Below are 22,523 nucleotides of genomic sequence, written 5' to 3'. Positions count from 1 at the left end.
CTGTGAGACAGCTTCAATGCATTGCTCTTTCAAAACACTCCAGTGCTCAAGTACATCTATCAACTTCTTGGCTGGTTTCTTCCTTCAGCCTTTCTCTCCATCCATACAGTAGTATCCAGTTGTGGAGTAGATTTGTGGGTCTTGCTTTACTCAAATTCCTTGTCGCCAAAACAGTAGTACACACACACACTGGGCTTGAGACCTGATTAACTCACTTGAGAATGTGATGTCTTCTGAAAGAGAGTAAACAAGAATGAAGGAGTGTAAGTTAGCACTAGTAAAGTACCCATACAATAGCTCCGCCTTCTGTGGAATGTGACCAATGGGAAGTGTCGGCCGTACGGCTTGGGCTGAAAACTTTCGCAGCTGCATTATAAGAGTATAGGGTTGACTGCAATGATTTGCTGTAGTCTAAAAAGCATTAAAATAAAAATATTCAGTGACTTTTGCTAATTTGTTGTTGAAGCACCTAATTAAAAAAGACTAAAAATTGCCTTGGATAGGACTGATGGCTAGTACAGACAGACAGAGTAGTACAGACTAAAGATATACAATATTGAGTTTGGCCATTTGGTTTTAAGACATAAGCCCAGTTCTTGCAAGAATTGCATTAATTCCACTCGCAAAAACTAGTTCTGAATATTAAAAATTAGTAAATAAGAATTATTTCCACTTGATTCAAACCAAATCTAGTATCAGAGCACAGTGAAATCATGTTTTAAGGCCTCATATTTTGATTATAATAGGGGGAAAAGCAATAGTGAAGCAATCATATAGCAGCTTCATACCATTTTCTATGTCAGTTGCAAAAATGTAATTGAGGGATCATGTGTTGTAACTTACAACTCGCATTGTATCACAGTGAAATGGAATTAGCTTATTAATTAATTCTGGTTACATGACAGAATAAAGCTTTTTACTGTTTCTGAACAGATTTAAGAGCCCATTCCCATTTAGACACCATCGATCTATATGGCTCAACCCAACTCTGCAAGGACTCTCACTAAGTGCAATCAGCTTAATTGAATGCCATGTCTCTTTTTGTTCCCCAAGGTATTCATACAATCTCCAGTTTTTCTATATTCTACTTAACGCCAAGTGGAGGTATGATACTTTGTTAAGCTGATTGCACTCAGTGAGAATCCCCACAGAGTTTGGTCATTAAATGTAGACCCATAGTGCTTATGGGAATGTACCCCCTAAGACCCCATTCCCACAGATTTTAGATCGATCTATCCCTGTGGGGGGTCACACTAGATTACTGTCAGCTTAGCGGGCTTAAGCGTCTGTCCCACATACTAAAAGCTGTAAGGGGGTAATTAACTACCGTGCCTGCTCGGCTGACTGCAATTTAGCATGAACCCCCAGGGAGTTAGGTCGATCTGGATGGATCGTTCTAAATCTCTGGAAATGCACCCTAACTTACAGCAAGAATGAGTGAAGTCTAACACACTTAAAGAGAATTAAGCCCCAAAGTATGTGCAAACAGCTCTCACCTATCTCCTCCAATAACAACAGACAAATACAATACTTGGCTTTACCAGTGCCAGTTAGGAAAACACAAACCCTTCTCAAATATCAGGGCAGGACCCCTGGGTGCCCCTGATTGCCCCGGGGATATGGAGGATCACCAGGACCAGAGATTAAATGAACTTTGGGAGCCTGAAACCTTTCTATCTTATTAAATATTTGGTAAAGGGTCCCATTAAGATTGAACATACAAGTTCAATTTTAAGATGGGTAGAGCTGAATTTTACCATCTTCCAGGGGCTTTTATTATTACCACAACTGTTGCAAAAAAAAAAAAAAAAAAAAAAAAAAATGCATGCTACCCTTCCTCTAGCATTGCTTTTCATTGCACTACTGAAGTCTGAAGCTTGTGAATTTGGGAAGAATTTTGTGAAATCAAATGCACAGCAAAACAATTTTATTTTATCAAAATCAATGGTCACAATCTTGGAGTCCTTGTGTAAAAGAGTAAAGGTAAAGTCTTGTATGTGCAACAATATCAGGTGCAGAGAGAATTTTTTTCACAAAAAAATAAATTGTCAATAAAATGTCCGTTCTGTAAGATACCATTGACCAAAGGGATAATACAGTTTGTATAATCCTACCCTAGAAGTGTGAAAACATCCATCTGAAGAGGTTCTAAACCGGTTCAAATAATGTCTGGTGTGAATAGGGCCAAGAGGAGCAGAACACATTAAGTGACCGCAGTTTGTCTAAAACTGTCAACAAACATATTCTGCATCAATACCACTAGCATTTTAGCTACTTAATGACCAAATTGAAAGACAACCCACTTGCCTTGCTTTGTCTTAAATGACTCAAGGTAGGGATTAATAGTCACTTAAGACCTACTCAAATGTTGATCCCTTTCTGTAACATTTGTAAAGATACATTGTAATTAATCTTGCTCCCAGGGATTTTTAGTGCAGTTGCATGGGCACTCCCAAAACTGAACGTGAAATTTTAAAACCTTGTGCATACAGCCAACGTTGCATACAGGGATGGACATGGCTGCAAGCATGTGCCCCTCTCTTTTAGCTGGAAAGGTACACAATATTGCTTCTCTCTCTTCTCCCTCTACAAATCCAGTATAACAAGCAAAATAAGCCAAAAACCAACCCCATTTTCATTACGGTATCCAACATTTTATAGTTACCAATCAAAGCAAGGCAAAAAAAAAAAAAAAAAAAATGTCCTTGTTCCCCACCCTTACCAAAATTCTGGCTATAAAGTGCACAGCAACTGAAGCCTGGGATAAGATCCTTATTTTCTCATTTCTGTTACTTTATACTAATTCAAAATAGATATAATCACAGTAATTTTTTTGTAAATTTGTCACTGATATTAAGCAATCTTCAGTAAAATTTGGGGCTGAATAAAAAAAAAAAGTCATTGATTATTATTCCATAAAGGTAAGGCACTTAATGAGTGCACTTAATAGCAATATTTTGATTTACCTGGAAATGACACCACTTTTTCCTTAATTACCAATGTCATGAAAACAATCTACAGTTTTGGAGTTTTTAATCCTATTTAGCTCCAAGTTTTTTAGCTATTAAGTTTCCAATGTCTTTTAATTGAGGTAAAGAATTGTTAACAGTTAAAACTTTGTTGTGTGATATTTGGAGTAGGCAGGATAAGGCCCTCAGGATATATCCAACAGAGACAGTGCAGAGTTGGTTCTTGTTCTAAACAAGGGCAAATAAATGTTGCCAAGGTATTTTACTCATTTGTAGTGTCTCAAATCAGTCTCTGCTGGATAAGGTTGTAATTGTTTTTAGAACATAATTCACTTAAATCAAGTTTGTCTAAATCATTTACCCAAGAGCTACACAAATTTAAACTAAATTTGTTGTAATACATCAAGACCTGAAAACGTACCCTCCCCCAACACCAACCATGTGGATTGGGAGGTGTCCAAGTAAAACACTTAACTGCCAATGACAGGCAACTCACCCCTGACTTGCCACTTTTCATTTGCTTCTTTTTGCCCATGTGAAGATTGGTAGTGGGGAAAAGGAGGGGGAAGGGGAGGAGGGAAGGCTCATGTGGACCCAGAATTTTCTGAAAGTTGGGGGGGGGGGGGGATCCCAAGGCAGTTAATTGCCAAGGAAAAACCTTTTTGCATGACTCCACTCAGCACTCATATAACAATAATAATAATAGTTAAGCACAGTTTTAATTAATTACTAGCTATATGTAGGACACAGGTCATTTGGTTGTTTTTGTTAAGTTTCCCTTATTATGCTGTGTGTAATATGGGAGGGAGAAGGAGTACCCCAGAAGAAAAGAGAGGTGCACCCCCCCCCTTCCCCAATCTATTCACTGTCTACTTGGGGATTATGCGGCAAGCTTTCAAGTTGGTCGGTAATATCTGACCTGCGGATCTGGTAGTCGACATATCAACTGGTTTTGAATGTGGCCTTCCACTAGGGACAGGCCTGACATTCAAGGCAGTATTCTCCAACTCCAAAAGACAATTTCATTGTGTTACATAAATGATCTTTATTTTGGATCTGGAAGCTAGACTGAGAATCTGAGCAGATTGATGAACATACATGCTGCAGCACAAGTTTTGGTAAGGAAATGGACTTAAAATGAATCAGTAATACATTAAGAAGAAAAGGAAAACATATTTTGATTTATTTTTTTTTATGAGTAGGCCCTATTTCCCCATATGTCTAGAATTTTCAACAGCCTGTGAGTGGATCCCTTCCTTGCCTTTTGACCCCATCCCAACCACCAAGTCTTCCTCTGCAATAAGCCCCCAATTCTTTCACTCTATAGGAGCAGTTCTAAGCATCAAACCTTCACTTCTCTTCCCTCTTTTGTATGAGCTTGTGGTTAACCACTGTCTGCACTTCACTGTGCCTTCGCTTTGCCCTTCACTCACAAACAACGTGATTCTACAACTCTTTAACTCCATACTGACAGGGTTGAGCAGTACAAGAGACCCCCTATCACGTCTCCCGGGTTCAAAGATGGCATTTAAGAAAGCATTAACAATGATCTTTTTTTGTTAATGCAACACCAAACTGAGCTTAATGTTGTTTTATTATTTTTTCTAAGTGATATTAGTAGCGTCTAAATAGTTTAGGTAGGATATATTATTATCTAGGTGTAACCACAGCAAATTTTTTTCAAATATGCAACAAAAGGAAAGTGCATTTTAAAGATTGCAACTGTTTCACTTTTACAACAATGTATGTTTTGAATATATATATATATATATATATATATATATATATATATATATATATATATATATATATATATATATATATATATATATATATATGAGGGAGCTTCAAACAGCTAAAATTGTGAATGTTAATGAATAAAATCTGGGTGGTGCTTTGATTAAGTTAAAAAGTATCTGCAGCCTGACTGGAATAAAATTCCTCACAAATTAAAACCACAAAATACTGAAGGAACACGTTGGATCAGAAGTAGCATACAGAAGCCTAATTAAATTGAATCTTTCGCAACATTTGCGGTGTAACCAGAAACACATATGGCATAAATGTTCTTTTGTAAAAATGTAGCCTTAAGACGAATATGTCATTCCAGGGGCTCTCACAAAATTATCAAGACAGAAGTCTTAAATAATTCAACTGCTACAGCCTGGAAGTAACTCTGACACCTATGTGTTTCTCTTCCAAATAATATCAAACACTCTCTCGCTATTTCTGAATATGAAGTCATATTCCATTCCCCCTGTCAACTCCAGACCCTGTATTCAGCAAACGGGCACAAACAACCTCCACTCCGAAAACGTTAATTGGGAATTCAAGATCCAGCAGAAATCAAATTAAATTCCCCTAACTGCTTTGAGCACTTGGTATTATTTCTGGCACCAGGGACTGAGAAAGCAAAACATGGGTATTTAAATATAACAAGTCACTTTGTTAAATGGACCATTAAGGCTTATAGGTAGAGTCCACTCAGTGAGGAGAGAGTTGAACTGTATTTAATAATTTCCTCCAGTTTTCAATCAGGACAATCTGTTATTTCTTATTAAGCAAGGAGTGCAGATTGTATATCAAATGCATGTCCAAAATTACGCAACTAATAAATTTGTCATTCTCTTTCCATTTAGTTGTCAGTCTAGGTCTTTCCACCTTCAATTTTCTTGAGTCAATTGTGTTTTGCAAATGTGTTTTGTTGGTAACACTATTTAACATCTGGTCAATGATATTTTTCATTTATGATGTTTTATAGAAGAAATATGATTCCAATGTCAATATATGTATATATGTATGCATATTTTCCCCATTTTTGTCAGAGATTATGCTCCACAAATCATCATACAGCTTCAACATGCATCAAGTTCAAGGAGCAACTGATACAAAACCTTTCTCTGTACAATCATGTATCTATATATAATAATGGAATACCTGGGGGATTGATATACAAAAAAAAAATCTGTCAGTTATGCTGCCATGGTGATAATGACTACTTGCAATCAACTTGCTGTAACAATTTTGACCACATTTTGTGCACCTTTTGTGGAAAAAAATCCTCAATCCACACTGCATCAGAGACAGTTAAGAGACGCGATCCTAATAAAACCCAGTGTGAACACGCCTGAAATGTAACTGGTCAAGCGGACAAAGTTTGTCCACTACTGATTTCTATCTTAAAGGCCTTAAAACAACATAGTATAATGGACTTGTTAGTGGAGCTAGAATACTAGACTACATAACCCCAGGTAATGGGGTGGTATTATCAATGAATTAGGACATGAAAGGTAGATAACAGCTCACAAAACTCTGTTAGACATGTTCACGAATTCAAAGCTTTTATGCGTGATTGAAATGGAATAAGCCTTATATTTTTCCTATCATAAGAGGAATTTAAAAAGACCGAACTGTAATTTTACTCAGCTGTAAAACAAATATAGTGAGGAGCAGTGCATTAGATTTCATTTACTGATATTGTTTTCAACTAAGCTGGATGGATTTTCAACTCGCAGGCAAAAGCAAAACAGTAAAAGTAACTGGATTCTTGTTAACTTCTTAATTCATCTCTTAGCTCTATAGAGGAACATATTATGCATGTAATATTAAGAAAGTTATAGGTATATACTTCTTTACATAAAATTTTGAAACATTTCAGAAGAATGCATGCATACCGTAATTTAATTGAATTGCAGTTGAAAATGTAAGTATAAATATTCCATAAAGTTACAGCCATGAGAAATTTGTAAGCAAAATAAGAGTGAAATGATAACTAAGTCCTTTATCTTGTTTTTCCCTTTTTTAATTGTTTTATTACATGTACTAGAATGTGTTGCTTACATGTGCGAGGGAATTTATTTTATTGATATCACTCTTACATAAATAATTTCAGATCAAATGTTTCAATGCAAAAGTCTAAATTTGTCTAACTAGATAGGAGCCTTTTGAACAGAAAATTGAATCTCTCTGAATCCTTCTCAGAAGATAAAGCAGGTTTCAAATGACCTACATTGCCATCTAGTGGTCAATTTATGAACTAAACTCCTACCAAGTTGCTGTGTGACTTCTCACCTGAGTAAAATGTATTTCTGCATTTTACTTAATTCATATGTAGGATTAACAGCATAAAATCTTCATAAATATAAACAGCTGTCACATGTGTGACATTTGAATCCCCTTTTACTTTGTTTTACTGGATTTTATGGGACACAATCTGGTTATGAGATACTATGATATTATTATTAGTATTAGTAGTACTGGTGGTGTAATAATAATAATAATAATAATAATAATAATAATAATAATATTTGCATTAACAGATGCTAGAAACATCAAAGTAGTATTGCACATAAAAAATTTACTATATATCAAAACTGCCTGTGTTTGCTTTCCGCCTTATCAATTTTACAATATTCTGTTTTAAAGCCTGGCCTGGCAATTGACTTATCTGTTGGTTGTATAGTAAACATGCTGCATAACTGAGTAGTTCTATTCTAGAGAAAAAAGTTTCCTGCTGTTAAAAAAACATGAAATACATTTGTAAATGTGACAAACTTGTAGATTTAAGAAATCCATAAAAGTTTTTTTTTTTTTTGGCAAATTCAGCTTTTTGTACTAGAATGTTTACATTATATTGCACTAATACAAATTACAAGGCACTTATTAAAAAAGAGGAAGAGCCTGGTTTTGACATGGGCGTAATTACAACTTATACAAAAACTTTTAAAAGAGAAAAAATTAAAAGCAATAAGTATACTCCATGCCTTGTACATGTAGTTGGACAGCTTTAATTGGACACCTCGTTGACGTAGTATAGGCAGCTTAGCTTTCAGGTGTGCACAAATACCACGACTTTAAGGGTAAACTTATCCACTAATAGCTTGCTAACAGGGCAAACACTGATATATTTACCACCTCTAAATCCCTACGAGACACTTTGTAAGGGACTCGTGGTATGGTGCATGTATTTGTAGGATTTTTAGACGCGTATACGCTAGGATAGCCTACTAGCACAAGTTATAACTACCAAGGAATTATAATCAGACTTTTGAAGCCTACATTTATTTCATGCTACTTTCTGACCCTTCCCACTTATATGTAGTGGCCGATTTAGAGGGGGGGGGGGGGTCAGGGGGTCGACTTCGCATATAATCCTGGATCCGCCCCTGTCTATGCCTAGTCCATCAACTGAGCTACTCATGTGGTGACTTCTCTTTATTCCTTTACTTCTCTCTCTATCTCTTCTGCTGGATTCTAAATTAACAAAATCACCCCTTTCCATCCATGTCAATTACTCTCTCAGCCGCTATGTCACACCTGTGTGGTGATAGAATGTAATAACAGTGCATAAACTGCACCAGCTCACTCTCTCTACCCTCTAATTCATTTCTCCTTTCTCTCTCTCAAATACACACACACACGCACACACACACACACTCTCACTTACACACACACAAACACACGCACGCACTCTCTTTCTCTCTCTCACACACACACACACACCCTCACTAACACACACACACACACACACACACACACGCACACGCACACACGAACCCCTCTCCCTCTATCCCCAATCTGAAAAAATTTGGAACATAACCACTCACCTTGAAATCGGAGGTCTACAAAGTAAAAAAAGGGAAAGCACACCTGTTGAACACACCTGACATGTGGCGACTCACGTAGTGTACCTGAAGAAGCCGATAGTACGCTGTAATAGTACATGCTACTTTGCATATATGGGTCTCAGTTAAGATAGCAATGTTTACTGAATGAGGTAGCCCTGGGCTAATTCCAAGTTCAAATTTGATTAAGGCCGTATATTGTCTAATACAGAATTTGGAGTCACCTAGTAATTTACAAGGCAACAAAATCTATTGCCATGCTGGTACCAATTTGACAGGGTTACAAAAATTATTCCTTTATTAACTTCAATTTTGTGAGATCTTGGAAGAATAAAACGTTTTATTTGTCAAAGGTTTAATTGTCAGAATTGTATTCTTATACATAAACTCAAACTTTGCATCATAAATATAAAGTCAATTTTCATTTCAGTTTCCAATTGCACTAATTAATATCATATTTTCTCGAATAAAACAAGGACTATACTTCTTGCAGGCCCGTAGCTAGCAATTTCAGAGGGGGGGGGGGGTCGTTTTATGAAAAAGTGGACCTTTTACCTTGAAATCCTCAAGTACATAGGTCAAATGTTACCCAGAGTGGTCCTTTTCCCAGCAAAAAGGGTGGTTCTTCCCCCCCCCCCCCCCCCCCCCCCCCCCCCCGTCATAAACCCGTCCGTGTACTCTCCCGGCCATGAACTTTCACAGATTTCCTCAGTATGGCTGTGATATTAAAGTGTACCCATCTGTAGATTTCTGATTAAGCTGTCATTCAAAGTCCATGGTCAGGTATTTGACACACATTTTTGCCACTAAGAAAACAGCGAGAAAAGACTGCAGCCCATTTCAATTTCTGATAAAATACTGTTTCATTGCCGCTTTTGCAAATGGATAATGTTTTGCAAACTGATTTTGTCGTGTCGTGATTTCAGTTTAAATCGAAGTATTCTCTATCTGATCGGTACAGGGGCGGATCTTGAAATAATTTCTGACTGTCTTCTAAATTATCTTTGTTGATCCATCTCCCATTTTTGACCGTCTTCGAAGAGAGAAATTGAGATACCCATCATTGTAAAATTGAACATCTGAATTGAAAGATCGAGAAGACGGCCTCAATCCGCCCCCGCGGTATGTAGTTCATCATTACAGTTTTATGCTATTGATTTTCTTTCGTAAAATCCAACTTCAAGTTGCAAAACTGGTATTTTTTTGTCTACGTTATTCTGGTTTCCCCAAATAAGTAAACATTCCCAGAGCAAATTAAACAACTTGTAAGTAATTTTAAAAGGTAATTTAAAATTGTAAAATTAATTTTTGATGAGTCCTGACAGCCCATCGGCAGACACTGGAAATCAACACGTTATAAAAAAGGCGGCCTTCCAGGCACTTCAAAGAAAACGCCATAAAGACAAACTTTGATGAGTATCAGTGAAACCAGCATGCCAGCAAGACAGTTGTCTGCGATCAAATAATGAGACCAGAAAATGGCCACAAATTAAAGCAATCTTACAACCAGTGTAGATCTTTGGTAAGGGGGTGGGGGGGGGGGCGGGAGTGAGTGGGTGTGTTTTGAGGGGAGGAGGGGTCCAACTCATGATCAGGGGCGGATCCAGGATTATTTGAAGTGGGGGTGGGGGGTGGGGTCCGCGGATGCTAAGCCGCCCCCACCCCCACCCCCACTTGGCGTGGGGTTCGGGCCCAGCTGAAGGGCCCCGAAAATGTTTGGTATTTTAGAGGGCGAACGGTGCCATTTGGTACGGTTTTTAACTATGATTCAGGTGGTCAATATTCTAATTTCAAGAGGGGACCTGAAATCGAAGGGAGGGGGGTGGGGGTCAGGATTCCCCTGACCCCCCTCTAAACCCGCCATTGCAACTCAGTGAATATTATTTTAACAACGAAAAAAGCCATGCTAGGCACTGTACTGCTAGACATACGTTGACATAAACAAGGGGATAGAGTGGAAGGGGGGGTGAAAGGAGGGGTGGGTTGGGGGTGAAAGGAGGGGGGTGGGGGTTGGGGGTGAAGGGGGTGATACCCTTTGTTATCATGATGTGAACCAATTAGAACAACCTGATTATTTGTGTAACTTTGTGATATCGTGTGTAGGGAGGGTGGAGCTGCACGGGCAGGAGGAGGGGGGGGGGGGGTAAACCACAATAGTTAGTGCACTATTTTATTTTCTTTTTCTCATTCATTGTTTTGCATTTATCAACAGGCATTTATCGAATACATCAAAACATAAGGTATGTGACCTATTACCTGTATTGTGTACAATGTGAAAATGACATGGATATAAGAGTGAAGAGATCCCGCCCCCACAAGAAAAACATGTTTATCATTAAATAACCTGTTAAATGTACCTGAGATTATAAACACGTATACAAACCAAGGCGCTCTCATGTGTCGGGGGCTACCTTTATCCAACGTGCTCCAATTCAACCCACATCATCACGAAATTGAGCATGATGTAGATATCGTTATGAAACGACCATCAAAGTAGAAATAACAAATGGCTGTCTCTTTAAGGATCAGCTCCCCAATTATTTACTTCCCTTTGATCTTCGGCTGTGGTGACAATGTTGATTATTCAAGAGCGAGTGCGTGATGAAGGAGCCCCGCTGGTTACGTACCACACAAATAACCACGAGTGATCTAATCGCGCCCAGGTTTGTTTCTGGAGCATCGTGATGATATTTATCATACAATTCTGCAGCAAAAGCAAATAAATAATATAAATGATAAAAAACAAAGGCAGTTCATATTTTCATTTTCTCTAATCAACCTCTTTTCAATTGTAATGTGTTGAAGCCAAACAGCTGTAAAATTGCATTCAACTAAAAAAAAATCTGAGTCGTGTCCAATCCAAGGAAGCTACATGTATATGTATAAACTAAAGAAAGTAATATGAACAGCGATCACGACTCTAGTCCTGTGTTGAAAGCCGCGATTTCACGGGTCGAACACGATTTAAAGGAAAAAAATAGACGATTATGATTGCGTTGGCAAATTGCTTCAGCAAAAGTGTCAAACAAAAATGGAGTTCAACAGTCGCAATAATATCAGTTGAGAAGTATACAGTGGTCCTACTGTGGCAGATAGAAGCATAATGCATTAGTGGTGTGTTGTCACTGCCATCTTGATTGTGTTCATCTTGTCTTCACCCGAAAATCTTTTCATTCGAAAGCATTACTGAATGCGTTAGTGGTGTGTAGATCTTGATTGTGTTCGCCCTGCAACTGTGTTTCGCTCTGATACCGAAATCTCTTTTCTCTCGTGCTCTCACCTATCCCTGAGATGAGTTGTACGCGTGTCACGCTTGTGAAAGGACGGGTTTCTCAATGATGTCTTAAAATAATGCATTGTATTTTTCCAGGTAAGCTTAGTTTCTTGTAGATGACAAATTCTATTCCTTTATAGGTTTATTTACTCAACTGTTTCATTTATTATTTTCTTTAAACTTTCCGTATTTATTTCATTGTTTGCTCCCTTGTAATTTGCCCTGAGATATGCCGTGTATGTAGCAGTGTGTCTCACGTATATTGTATATGTAGTTTTCAGGTAGGCAAAGTTTCTTCTAGATTTTTATTTCAATTTCTTTGCAAGTTTTCTGTTTCTCTCTTAATATTTCTTCTTTGCCATTCCGCGTGTATTTCACCGTTGCATCTGTTGTAATTTATTTCCGTTATATTTAATTCTTATCAATTGAGGAAAATAAAATGCAGGATGCAAACGAAAAAAGCCTTCCCCTACTGACTGCACCGGGTATCGCGGTGTATGGCTGCTCATTTCTTTTCTCCACAATCCAGTGGTATTAACATCACTTATCCGATTGATCTTCATATTCTTTTTAAAATTGCACTATACGTAAAGCCCATTCCAAAATTTTGAATTTGAACTAGTGCTTTATTGCATAAAGAAAAAGTTTTACAGAAATGAGCAAAAGAGAACGACAAGCAGCTATTCAAGAATCGAAATTCACCGACAATGGCAGATTAACCAATCGCATATTTCTTTAATTTAAAGCTGAAAATGAGATGTGTCGTACAAGCACGAGCAAGCAATGTCCAGATTTTATTCAAAGGCTGTAAATTATAACATTCAACCACTTTTTTTCAGATCCAGGTCGAATTCTCCAAAATCAATTACGCACGTAATCAGCTCTGTAAAAGAAGATATATACATATTCATCTTGGTAATGACGTAAACCACAATATAAGAACATATTCGTATTCATGGAATCAATACATGACGACAGAAACTAAATCTTTTACAAATCCTTAAGACGATATGAATAAAACAAGTTTTATCAACCAAGCACATGTATATTGATGTGTTCTTCTGCTGTGGTAATAGCATACAACAACAAAAACAACAAAATAATAATAATAAATGAAAAATAATAATTAAATAAATAAATAACAAAGTGTCCATTGTGTATTATACATATATTTACAGTTACTACTCCATACCTGTCTGTGTCAAGGTCACTGTCCACGTTCATAAGATCAGCCCCATCTGACAGTGAGCGTTTCGTCGTACACCGGCACGTGAGCGGGTTCATGCGACTCCAGCTGAAAAAAAATTAAATGTAAATTACTTGCTCTATATCATGCACCATACATTTTAATAAATAATTTTACCTCTAGACATTCATTTTTTAACCATCGCTTTTTTTACTTAGTCAAAATTTTCAGACATTAAACCAACCGAGGAAGGAGAGCAATTTGTTGAATACGTACTCAGAACTGTATGTGGGATTGCAGCTCTTGCGACAGCCGTGTGCACAAGCGCATCCAAATATGTTGCATTTTCCATATGCGCACCACGGAGTTCCCTGTAAGAAAAAAAAATAACAATACACAGGCCGCCGATTATTTGATATAGCGTTTTATTTTACATTCTTTACGGATGTAAAAAAAGAAGTGATCGCTACAAAGTATAATGGTACAGATTGCAAACAAAAAAAAAAAAAAAAAAAAAAAAAAAAAAAAAAAAAAAAAAAAAAAAAAAAACGTAAAAAATATATGGACAGATAGGTGATATTTAGCATGAAACAATTTGGTCGTCTCATGGTTCATTCGGTTTTAACCTAAGGTATACACCACTGGCTGAAGCAATGGGTCTAATGTTCAACGGTGAAAACAATAAGAAACAATAAACAATAAGAAGCTAACAAAGAACTGTATGCCCACCTTTGTGCAGTCTGCGCAGTACCATCCATGATGTAGCTTACAACAATATGCTTCGGCTTCCTGTATGATAGTGGCCATTACACAAGCTACCACCAATATGCCGACAAGAGATCCAGCCATTTTCTGAAAATTTACAGCTAATTATGCATGTATATTATTTCTAAGATAGCATTGCATGCTTATTGGCGCTATAATTGCACAGCACTTTCATTTTTTACACTTGACATGCTTCTCTCATGGTTACGAATACTAGGCACAAAGAAGGACCATTAACAGTTTAAATCAACTCAAAAGATACCGTTTAAGGCCAATATAAAGACATTAAACAAAGAAACTGAAAACGGCTGCTTTGAATATAGCAGGGGAAGATGTTCTATATGATAAATACATCAGCAAATTCACAGAATGTAAATGAGAGAGGTATATCCTCTGATTTTAAACATAACGGATATAATGACTAAATCGACCAACTAAGAATGATTCCATGAGAAGGAATGCACATATCCGCTATCAAAACTTTTAAAATAAATCAAAAATTTGAATAAAAACGAGTTCCATTAACCGAAACAAAATAACATTCGATTTTTGATACAACTTTTGTATGTAACAACTGCTTACATGTATTTTAGTTTAAGCTTGACAAAATAGTAGAGGCTCTGGAGGCCATGAATCCACAGCATCCCGCATGGTCATCGCCTGCTTCCGCACAATCATCGAAAAGGGTGTTACGGGCAGCAAATGTGCACCAGACAATGTGTGGCAAATTTTTACCCAGGCTTAAATAATAATGCAAAAAGAATGATACTTACACGTTCTCTGCTCAGTCAAATGCACGGCAATGCTCTCGTCTTTGCTTAAGGTGTTCCGAGGAACAGAATGATGGAAGCGAGTAACAAGCATCCACTTATGTTCCTTATTAAATCCTTGCCAAAGAAACAATTCAAAGACATTGGGAAATGCTGGTAGTAGCAAAATGAAGCTGTTTTTATTTCCACGTGAACGTGAATTAGTTGGAAAACTAAGCAAACACTATCATCATGAATGACAATATTTGGGCTCTTTATTGATTGTTTGCTGTGTTCAAAAAGTGCAAAAAGCGCGTCGTTTAGTTTGTTAGTATTCAAATATATATATGTACATGGAATTTTGTTAGGAAACTACTGAAATTTACAAATCGTCTCTGATATTCGATTTATGAGACAGTTAGATGAAGTTTCTGTTTAGGGTGACAATGGTAGGTCCCCTTTCCCACCCTGTATTTGCTATCTGAAGTGAACTCAGTATTTGGTATATACTTGTATAGCATAACTACTGACAGCTGGCAATCTACAACGATGATCTAGAATATTCATATTATGCTTGCTTTGGATTCTCAGCTGGTTCATCAACAATAACTTCATTACTTATGTTCAGGGAACTCTGACTGTTATGATGCTGCAATAACTTCGGACCTTTCTAAAAATAATGTACGCAGTGAACCGAATTTTACCTAACTTGATAAATACACAAATATATTTTGAAAAGCACTGAATATGTATAGAAACACGAAAACGAGGCTATTCGGGAACATGGCATCTGTCATTTACAGAACTTTTATAGATTAATCTCCACAACGCTTTATAAATGTGTTTCCCGGAAAGCCATTCAGAGGAGAGATCAAAGATTGTTGCGCAGAAAGAAAAAAGACAAAAACAGAACTTCCAAACTGACAAAACTTACAAATAATGGATAGGTTTTTGGAACCACTATAACCATTACGCGTCAAATCTATCCTGAACAAAAGGCGCCAAAGCTTCCTAAAAAACAACTGCCATGTTTTGAAAGGTTTTTGTTTCTTTGAACACCACAAATTGTTTGCATTTGGAAAACAAATACAACGTAAACACGTCAAATGTGCCACAAACAAAATACATCAATGCCATTTCCTAAAACCGACCATCATTATATGAAAGTGCTGTTTTTCCACCTCAGCGCTCGCTAATTGCCGATTCAAACGCGCGGTTAAATGAACATAAACTATATTCATTCGATGATTATGAATTATTTATAAAGTGGCCAGTGCCGTAGCCTGAGCAAAATGCTGGGGGGGGGGGGGGGGGGGGGGGGGGAGGGGGGGGGGCAGTAAGCGTACACGAGGGGGAAAGGGTGCCCCCCTCCCACGGTGTGGAAAATTTTTAAAAACTGTATGTATAATACTGCATTCCGGTGCATTTTAACTATTATTTATTGCTCAATCAGAAGTCAGAAATTGTGGGTTAACAATAACCTGATAACAGCCTGGGGGATCGCGCCCTAAGGGAGGGTGAGCTTTTTGGCATGAACTGAGTTGGCTAAAAACAGTACACCTTTGTAAACAGATTGTTGAATGATTGTCTAGTGGCCATGAGTTCATTTACTCACGGAATTGATACCAACTTTGCAATAATTTTTTCTACCTTTGCGATTTTTTTTTTTGCACCTCAAATCTCGCCCTGGTGGCATTAGTGAGATACAAATGATACTGGTGCAGCCTGATTGGACAGTGTCACTTGGCCTCTGCATGATCAGCCAATTAGAGGCATACGAGTACAGTCTCACAGAGGATAGGGAGAGCCTTCTCCCACATCATTTTTATATTTGATTTAAACTCAGTATTGCTACCAGTGATATCCTATTACTTTAAACATTTTAATGTAAACATTGTTATTTTTCCACATACTTTCGATGAATTACTTGGTTAATCCAACATGCAATCAGTGAATACGTCAGAATATATGGAATATATTAACCTTTATGTAGTACATGCACATGAATGCACTATTAAAATGTGTGTATAGAATGTAAAAAAAAAAAATGTACAGGGGTACAATACCAGTTTCTTGAATTAACGTCAAGAGCATTGACTGTACATTCATTACTGTTCAACGAACATACAATCACACAGACCAATATGTGAACTTGCTGTCAAGAACTTGTGCATTTCAAATGTAAACAGTTAATTGCCAGAACTTTTAGCAGACCAAAAAGCTATATTACCAATCAAGATGACGGGAACAAGATGTAAGCTACGGTATGTTCCCCTACCACTAGGGTAAATACATCTTGATTCAACTGTAAAACTCCAACCACGAAACTCACCCTGCCTCCTAGGGGTAACAAGGGTAAAGGCGGCGAACGCCCAATTATCATGCTATAAACCAAATATCCGATTGAGAAGCTATCGTTTACATACAATAGATACAAGACAAAATCCTAATACCCTTTAGACTCTCTGAAGAAACTAGACCTACTGCACTTCAAAGATTATTATCCAATGGAGAGACAACCATGCATAGAAGATAATGCCCTCAGCTGCAGTGGTGATTCAATGTACACGCACAAACACACACAGTCGCACACACAAGACAGCTAAAGGAATACATGAATACATATATAAAATATATGTATTCATTTATCTCTGTGTGTGGCTACATATATATACATTTAAAAATTAAATTGTAAGTCCACATACTGCTGGGTTAATTGATGAGGTATTTATCATTACTTATAATAATAGTAATAATAATAATATCGCTTTAATGGAACTTAATATAAGAGGTTTGCTAACATTATATCTTTAAAGATTGACTACGCTTTGAGAAAAATAATGTAAAACCTCCTACCTGTTTAAAGCTTCCAAATGATTGAATTTATTTTTGAAACCGCTATAGTAATTGTGTGTTAAAGCTGTCTCAAACAAAGAGCGCTACCATCCTAAAAACTGCCTTTCATAGTTTGAAAGAAACGTGTGTTTGTCTACCACAGAATTGGCGCACTGACAAAGCAATAATGCTTATTAACATATCAGATGCTAACAACGCTTAAAAAGTACCATCATCCTTGGATGATTGTAAAAACACACAGTTTGTTGAGTAATAGTGAATTTCATGTTAAATACTAGTCGCCGCTTGCTTCATTCATTACAAGATTGAAGACCGCAAACTACTGCTTATCGATTTCTAACAATCTACCAACTGTAAGTATCATTCATTATGTATGGACAGCGTAAACTACTATACAACACCTATCAGATTTAATTTAACTTCGGATTGAATTGTTACTGGTGATATCCTGCTCATTTAAACAATTTGGTATCCAGATATAGGCTAGCATAACATAGTCGATAGTCTTTCGAAGTCGGCGCATGTTTTTATTTTATATACATTATTAAAGCACCATAGTAAATGGATATCACTTAATACATATTTCAATTACTATTGCACGAACCATAAGGTGGTTACGTACCCGGTATTTTATTTAAGACGTTGAAATCAGTGTACCCCTCTCAGATCAAATATTTCACCTGTTTTATTTGAACTACATTGGCTTCCTGTACGACAGAGAATTGTTTTTAAAGTACTGCTGTTTGTTTTTAAATTAACCAGCGGTGAATGCCCTTTATATTTGAACTCGATGCTAGATCCAAGTACACCCAGTTTCACTAGGTCTACCAGATCCACCTCCACTCTTTGTTTTACCAGAAATGAAAATAAAAAAACAGCCAAAACCTACGGCCACAGGGCATTTTCAATTTCAGCACCCATTTTATGGAATCTACTACCCTCACACATTTGGACTATTGGTAGTTTTGAGGTTTTTAAAAATGACTTAAAAACATTCTTATTTTCACAGTATTTTAATCAAAATTTTTTTTCTCAATGTATCAGAAAAAAGTGTTATTGTTCAGACCATTACAATTTTAACCAGCTTTAATTATTTTAATTTTTTACCTTAGCTTTTATTATCTAAATAATTAGTTGTGATCCTGAAAATTTTACCTGTAAACAGCACTGAGACGGTAGTGTAGTGCGGTTTCAAGAAATAAATAAATATTATTATTATTATTATTATTATTATTATTATTATTATTATTAGAAAGTTCATAAGCTGCGCATACATTTAAAGTGCATTATCTCAAAGACGGAGAAGTATCTTGGGAGAATTTTGTGTCTTATATGAGATGGGACTACTTTGCTTTTTCCAAAAAAATCACAAACGTTATTTTGCTGCGGGACCAAAATAGCTTTATTCAAGGATTTGTTTCACAAGAATCTGTATTCAACTATTTGTCCACGATAAAACTAAAATTCAGTCTATAACTTTTTGAGTAAGGCTTCTCAAAACAAGAAGAGCAGTTGCAACAGAATTATTCAGAGTTTTCGGCATATTTGGAAACTCTTCTTGTACGTTTGCAGCAGATTTGCAGGAATAGCTCTTCTGAGTTTGCAGCAAATTCACTTGAACTGTTTTTGCAAACTGGCGCAAATGCACATGATCGTACATTTTTCAAACCGAGAGAACTTTTCCGGATTTTTAAATTATCTAAATCATCATTGACATTTTATATATTGAATATCAAACTTAACAAAGGGAATTTTTGTGAAACAGTTAAATTATATGGTGTTACCAATATATATAACTGAATAAGTGTTACTAAAAGCATAATACCTCCAGCTACAGTGATAATTTAACACACACACACACACATACACACACACACAGATAAATGAACACAGTGTAACGTATGCATTTCTGCTGGGTCGGCAGAGAAAACATTTTAATAATAATAATAATAATAATAAGTATCAATACTTATCAATATAAGCGGTTTATTAACTCTATATCTTTAAGGATTGACAATGCTTTGAGTTGAAATAATGATGTAAAGCCTCCTAACTGTTCAAAGCTTCTAAATGATTGAATTGGGTTTTGAATTGGGTTTATAATAATTATGCATCAAGGCTGCCTCATACAAAATGCGCTACCAACCTAAAAACTGCCTGTCATGGTTTGAAAAATACGTGTGCTCTTGCATTAACGTCAACAGCTTTGGCTGTACATTCATTACTGTTCGACGAAAATGTAATCACACAGACCTATACGTGAACTTGCAGTCAGGTACTTGTTCGTTTCTAACAGAGGTGAGATGCGTACACACACTGGACAATAGAAAAGTCACCCCTGAATCAGAGTAATCAAACTTATTAACCTGAAGAGACGGAATATAAGCAATGTCAGAATATCGATACAGTTGAATTGTTCAGTTAGAAACGTTTCTTTTGTGAAATTTGATGTTAATAAAATGATTCCAGGAGCATATCATTCCACAGTCAATTATCTCCCCCAAAGTATTGGTTCAGTAGGGGTGACACTTCTATTGTCCAGTGTGTGTAACTTTAACAGACCATATTGCTACACACTGCGAGAATTCTACGCAAGTTCTTGAGGTTTGAGTAGTCTTGTTGACACCAAATTTTAACACGTCTAACTATGTACCGTCACATAAGATGATGTGCAACTTCAATGATAATAATAAAAGTAATGTTAATAATAATAATGATAATATTTTGAAACTTAACAATAAAAATATCACTATAAGCGTTTTTTTAAACTATGTATCTTTATAAAGATTGACTTCGCTTTGAGAAAAATAATGTAAAACCTCCGACCTGTTTAAAGCTTCCAAATGATTGAATTTATTTTTGGAACCGCTATAGTAATTATGTGTCAAAGCCGTCTCAAACAAAGAGCGCTACCATCCTAAAAACTGACTGTCATGGTTTGAAAGAAACGTGTGTTTGTCATTCCCGGAAGATTGGAAAAACACCCAGTTTGTTGGGTAATAGTGAATTTCATGTTAAATATTGGTCACCACTTGCTTCATTCATTTCAGGATTGAAGACTGCAAACTACTGGTTATCGATTTCTAATATATCTACCAACTGTAAGTATCATTCATTATGTATGGACGGCGTTAACTTCTATACAACACCTTACAGATTCAATTTAACTTCGGATTGAATTGTTACTGGCGGTTACTGCTCATTGTCAGGCCTATATAATTTTCATTCATGTTGTAGCAAGACAGTCCCGAAACAGTAGAAAATCTTGAAAATCGCGCTACAATGCTGAAAATCGCATAATCATAAAATTTTTGGTTGCTCTCTACATAAGATAATAATAATAATAATAATAATAATAATAATAATAATAATACTCTGAAACTTATCAACAAACCTATCAATATAAGAGGTTTGTTAACTTTGTATCTCTATAAGAATTGACTACGCTTTGAGAAAAATAATAAAAAGCATCCTACCCGTTTAAAGCTTCCAAATGATTGAATTTTTATTGGAACCACTGAAGTAATTATGTATCAAAGCCGTCTCAAACAAAGAGCGCTACCATCCTAAAAACTAATCCTGTCATGGTTTGAAAGATACGTGTTTTTGTCTACCACAGAATGCGCGCACTGACAAAGCAATAATGCTCTTTAACCTACAGATCACTTAAAAAGTGGCATCATTTTCAGATGATTGGAAAAACACTCAGTTTGTTGGGTAGAAGTGAATTTCATGTTTCAAACAAAGAGCGCTACCATCCTAAAAACTGACTGTCATGGTTTGAAAGAAACGTGTGTTTGTCATTCCCGGATGATTGGAAAAACACTCAGTTTGTTGGGTAGAAGTGAATTTCAACATGTAGTAAGTTTAAGCCTGACAAAATAGTAGAGGCAACGGAAGCCGTGAATCCACAACATTTCGCATGGTCATCGCCTGCTTCCGCACAATCATGGAAAAGGGTGTTACGGGCAGCAAATGTGCACCAGACAATGTATGCCAAATTTTTACCCAGTCTTAAGTAATGATGCAAGAAGAATGATACTTACACGTTCTCTGTTCACTCAAATGCACGGCAATGCTCTCGTCTTTGCTTAAGGTGTTCCAAGGAACATAATGATGGAAGCGAGTAACAAGCATTAACTTATATTCCTTATTAAGTCCTTGAAAATATTCAAAGACATTAGAAAATGCTGAAAGTAGCAAAATGAAGCTGTTTTTACTTCCACGTGAACGTGAATTAGTTGGAAAATTAAGCAAACGCTATCATCACGAATAACAATATTTGGGCTCTTTATTGACTGTTTGTTGTGTGCAAAAAGCACAATAAGCGCTTTGTTCATTTTGTTAGTATTCAAATATAGATATATACATGAAATTTTCTTTAGTTAGGAAACTATTGAAATTTACAAATCGTCTCCGATATTTCTGTTTATAAGTCAGTTGGATGAAGTTTCTGTTTAGGGTGACAATGGTAGGTCCCCTTTCCCAACCTGTATGTGCGATCTGAAGTGAACTCAGTATTTGGTATATACTTGTATAGGGTGACTACTGACAACGAGCAATCTACAACGATGATCTTATGTACATATTATGCTTGCTTTGTATTCTCAGCTGGTTCATCACAATAACTTCATTACTTAATTATGTTTAGCCTACTGTGGCTGTTATGATGCTGCAATAACTTGAGACCTTTCAAAAAATAATGTACGCAGTGAACCGAATTTTACCCAACTTGATGAATATGCATTTATGTTTTGAAGAGCACTGAATATGTATAAAAACACGAAAACGAGGCTATTCGGAAACGTAACATCTGTCATTTACAGAATTTTAAAAAATTAATCTCCACAACGCTTGATAAATGTGTGTACCGGAAAGCCACTGAGAGGGTAGATCAAAGATCTTAGCACAGAAAGCAAAAAGACAAAAAAACAGAACTTCCAAACTGTCAAAACTTACAAATAATGGATAGGTTTTTGGAACCACTATAACCATTACGCGTCAAATCTATCCTGAACAAAAGGCGCCAAAGCTTCCTAAAAAACAACTGCCATGTTTTGAAAGGTTTTTGTTTCTTTTAACACCACAAAATGTTTGCAT

General features: G+C 36.5%; 2 protein-coding genes across 2 annotated transcripts in view; both read right to left on the bottom strand.

Moving 5' to 3' along the window:
- LOC106177845 (semaphorin-5B) overlaps positions 1–8,668 on the bottom strand; it is a 74,443-nt gene extending 65,775 nt beyond the window's left edge. The window contains exons 1-2 of the mRNA XM_087016820.1: positions 8,576–8,668; positions 1–233 (exon numbers count right to left, since the gene is read on the bottom strand). The gene's annotated coding sequence lies outside the window, so the exon portion shown is untranslated. The remainder of the gene's footprint in view (positions 234–8,575) is intronic.
- A 3,694-nt stretch (positions 8,669–12,362) lies between these two features.
- On the bottom strand, positions 12,363–14,757 carry LOC147760596 (uncharacterized). The gene is made up of 5 exons (XM_087018219.1): positions 14,592–14,757; positions 13,783–13,905; positions 13,330–13,424; positions 13,060–13,161; positions 12,363–12,750 (listed from the first exon to the last, which is right to left on the bottom strand). Exons 2-5 carry the CDS (start codon positions 13,900–13,902, stop codon positions 12,729–12,731), a joined length of 339 nt encoding a protein of 112 aa, XP_086874345.1. The 5' UTR covers positions 13,903–13,905; positions 14,592–14,757; the 3' UTR covers positions 12,363–12,728.
- Between the last annotated feature and the right edge of the window lie 7,766 nt (positions 14,758–22,523).

The sequence above is a fragment of the Lingula anatina genome, chromosome 7, assembly GCF_051362555.1.
Source record: "Lingula anatina isolate TDL-2025a chromosome 7, LinAna3.0, whole genome shotgun sequence".
Lineage (NCBI taxonomy): Eukaryota > Metazoa > Brachiopoda > Lingulata > Lingulida > Lingulidae > Lingula > Lingula anatina.
The sequence above is the reverse complement of the archived record's forward strand: the minus strand, read 5'-3'. Positions and strand labels throughout refer to the sequence as shown.

Excerpts from the sequence above, each read along its gene's own strand:
- LOC147760596 (XM_087018219.1), bottom strand. The coding sequence starts at position 13,902 with ATGGCTGGATCTCTTGTCGGCATATTGGTGGTAGCTTGTGTAATGGCC. Across the intron at positions 13,425-13,782 it reads ACTGCGCAGACTGCACAAAG|GGAACTCCGTGGTGCGCATA; the intron begins GTGGGCATACAG and ends TTTTTCTTACAG. Across the intron at positions 12,751-13,059 it reads AGTGACCTTGACACAGACAG|AGCTGATTACGTGCGTAATT; the intron begins GTATGGAGTAGT and ends CTTCTTTTACAG.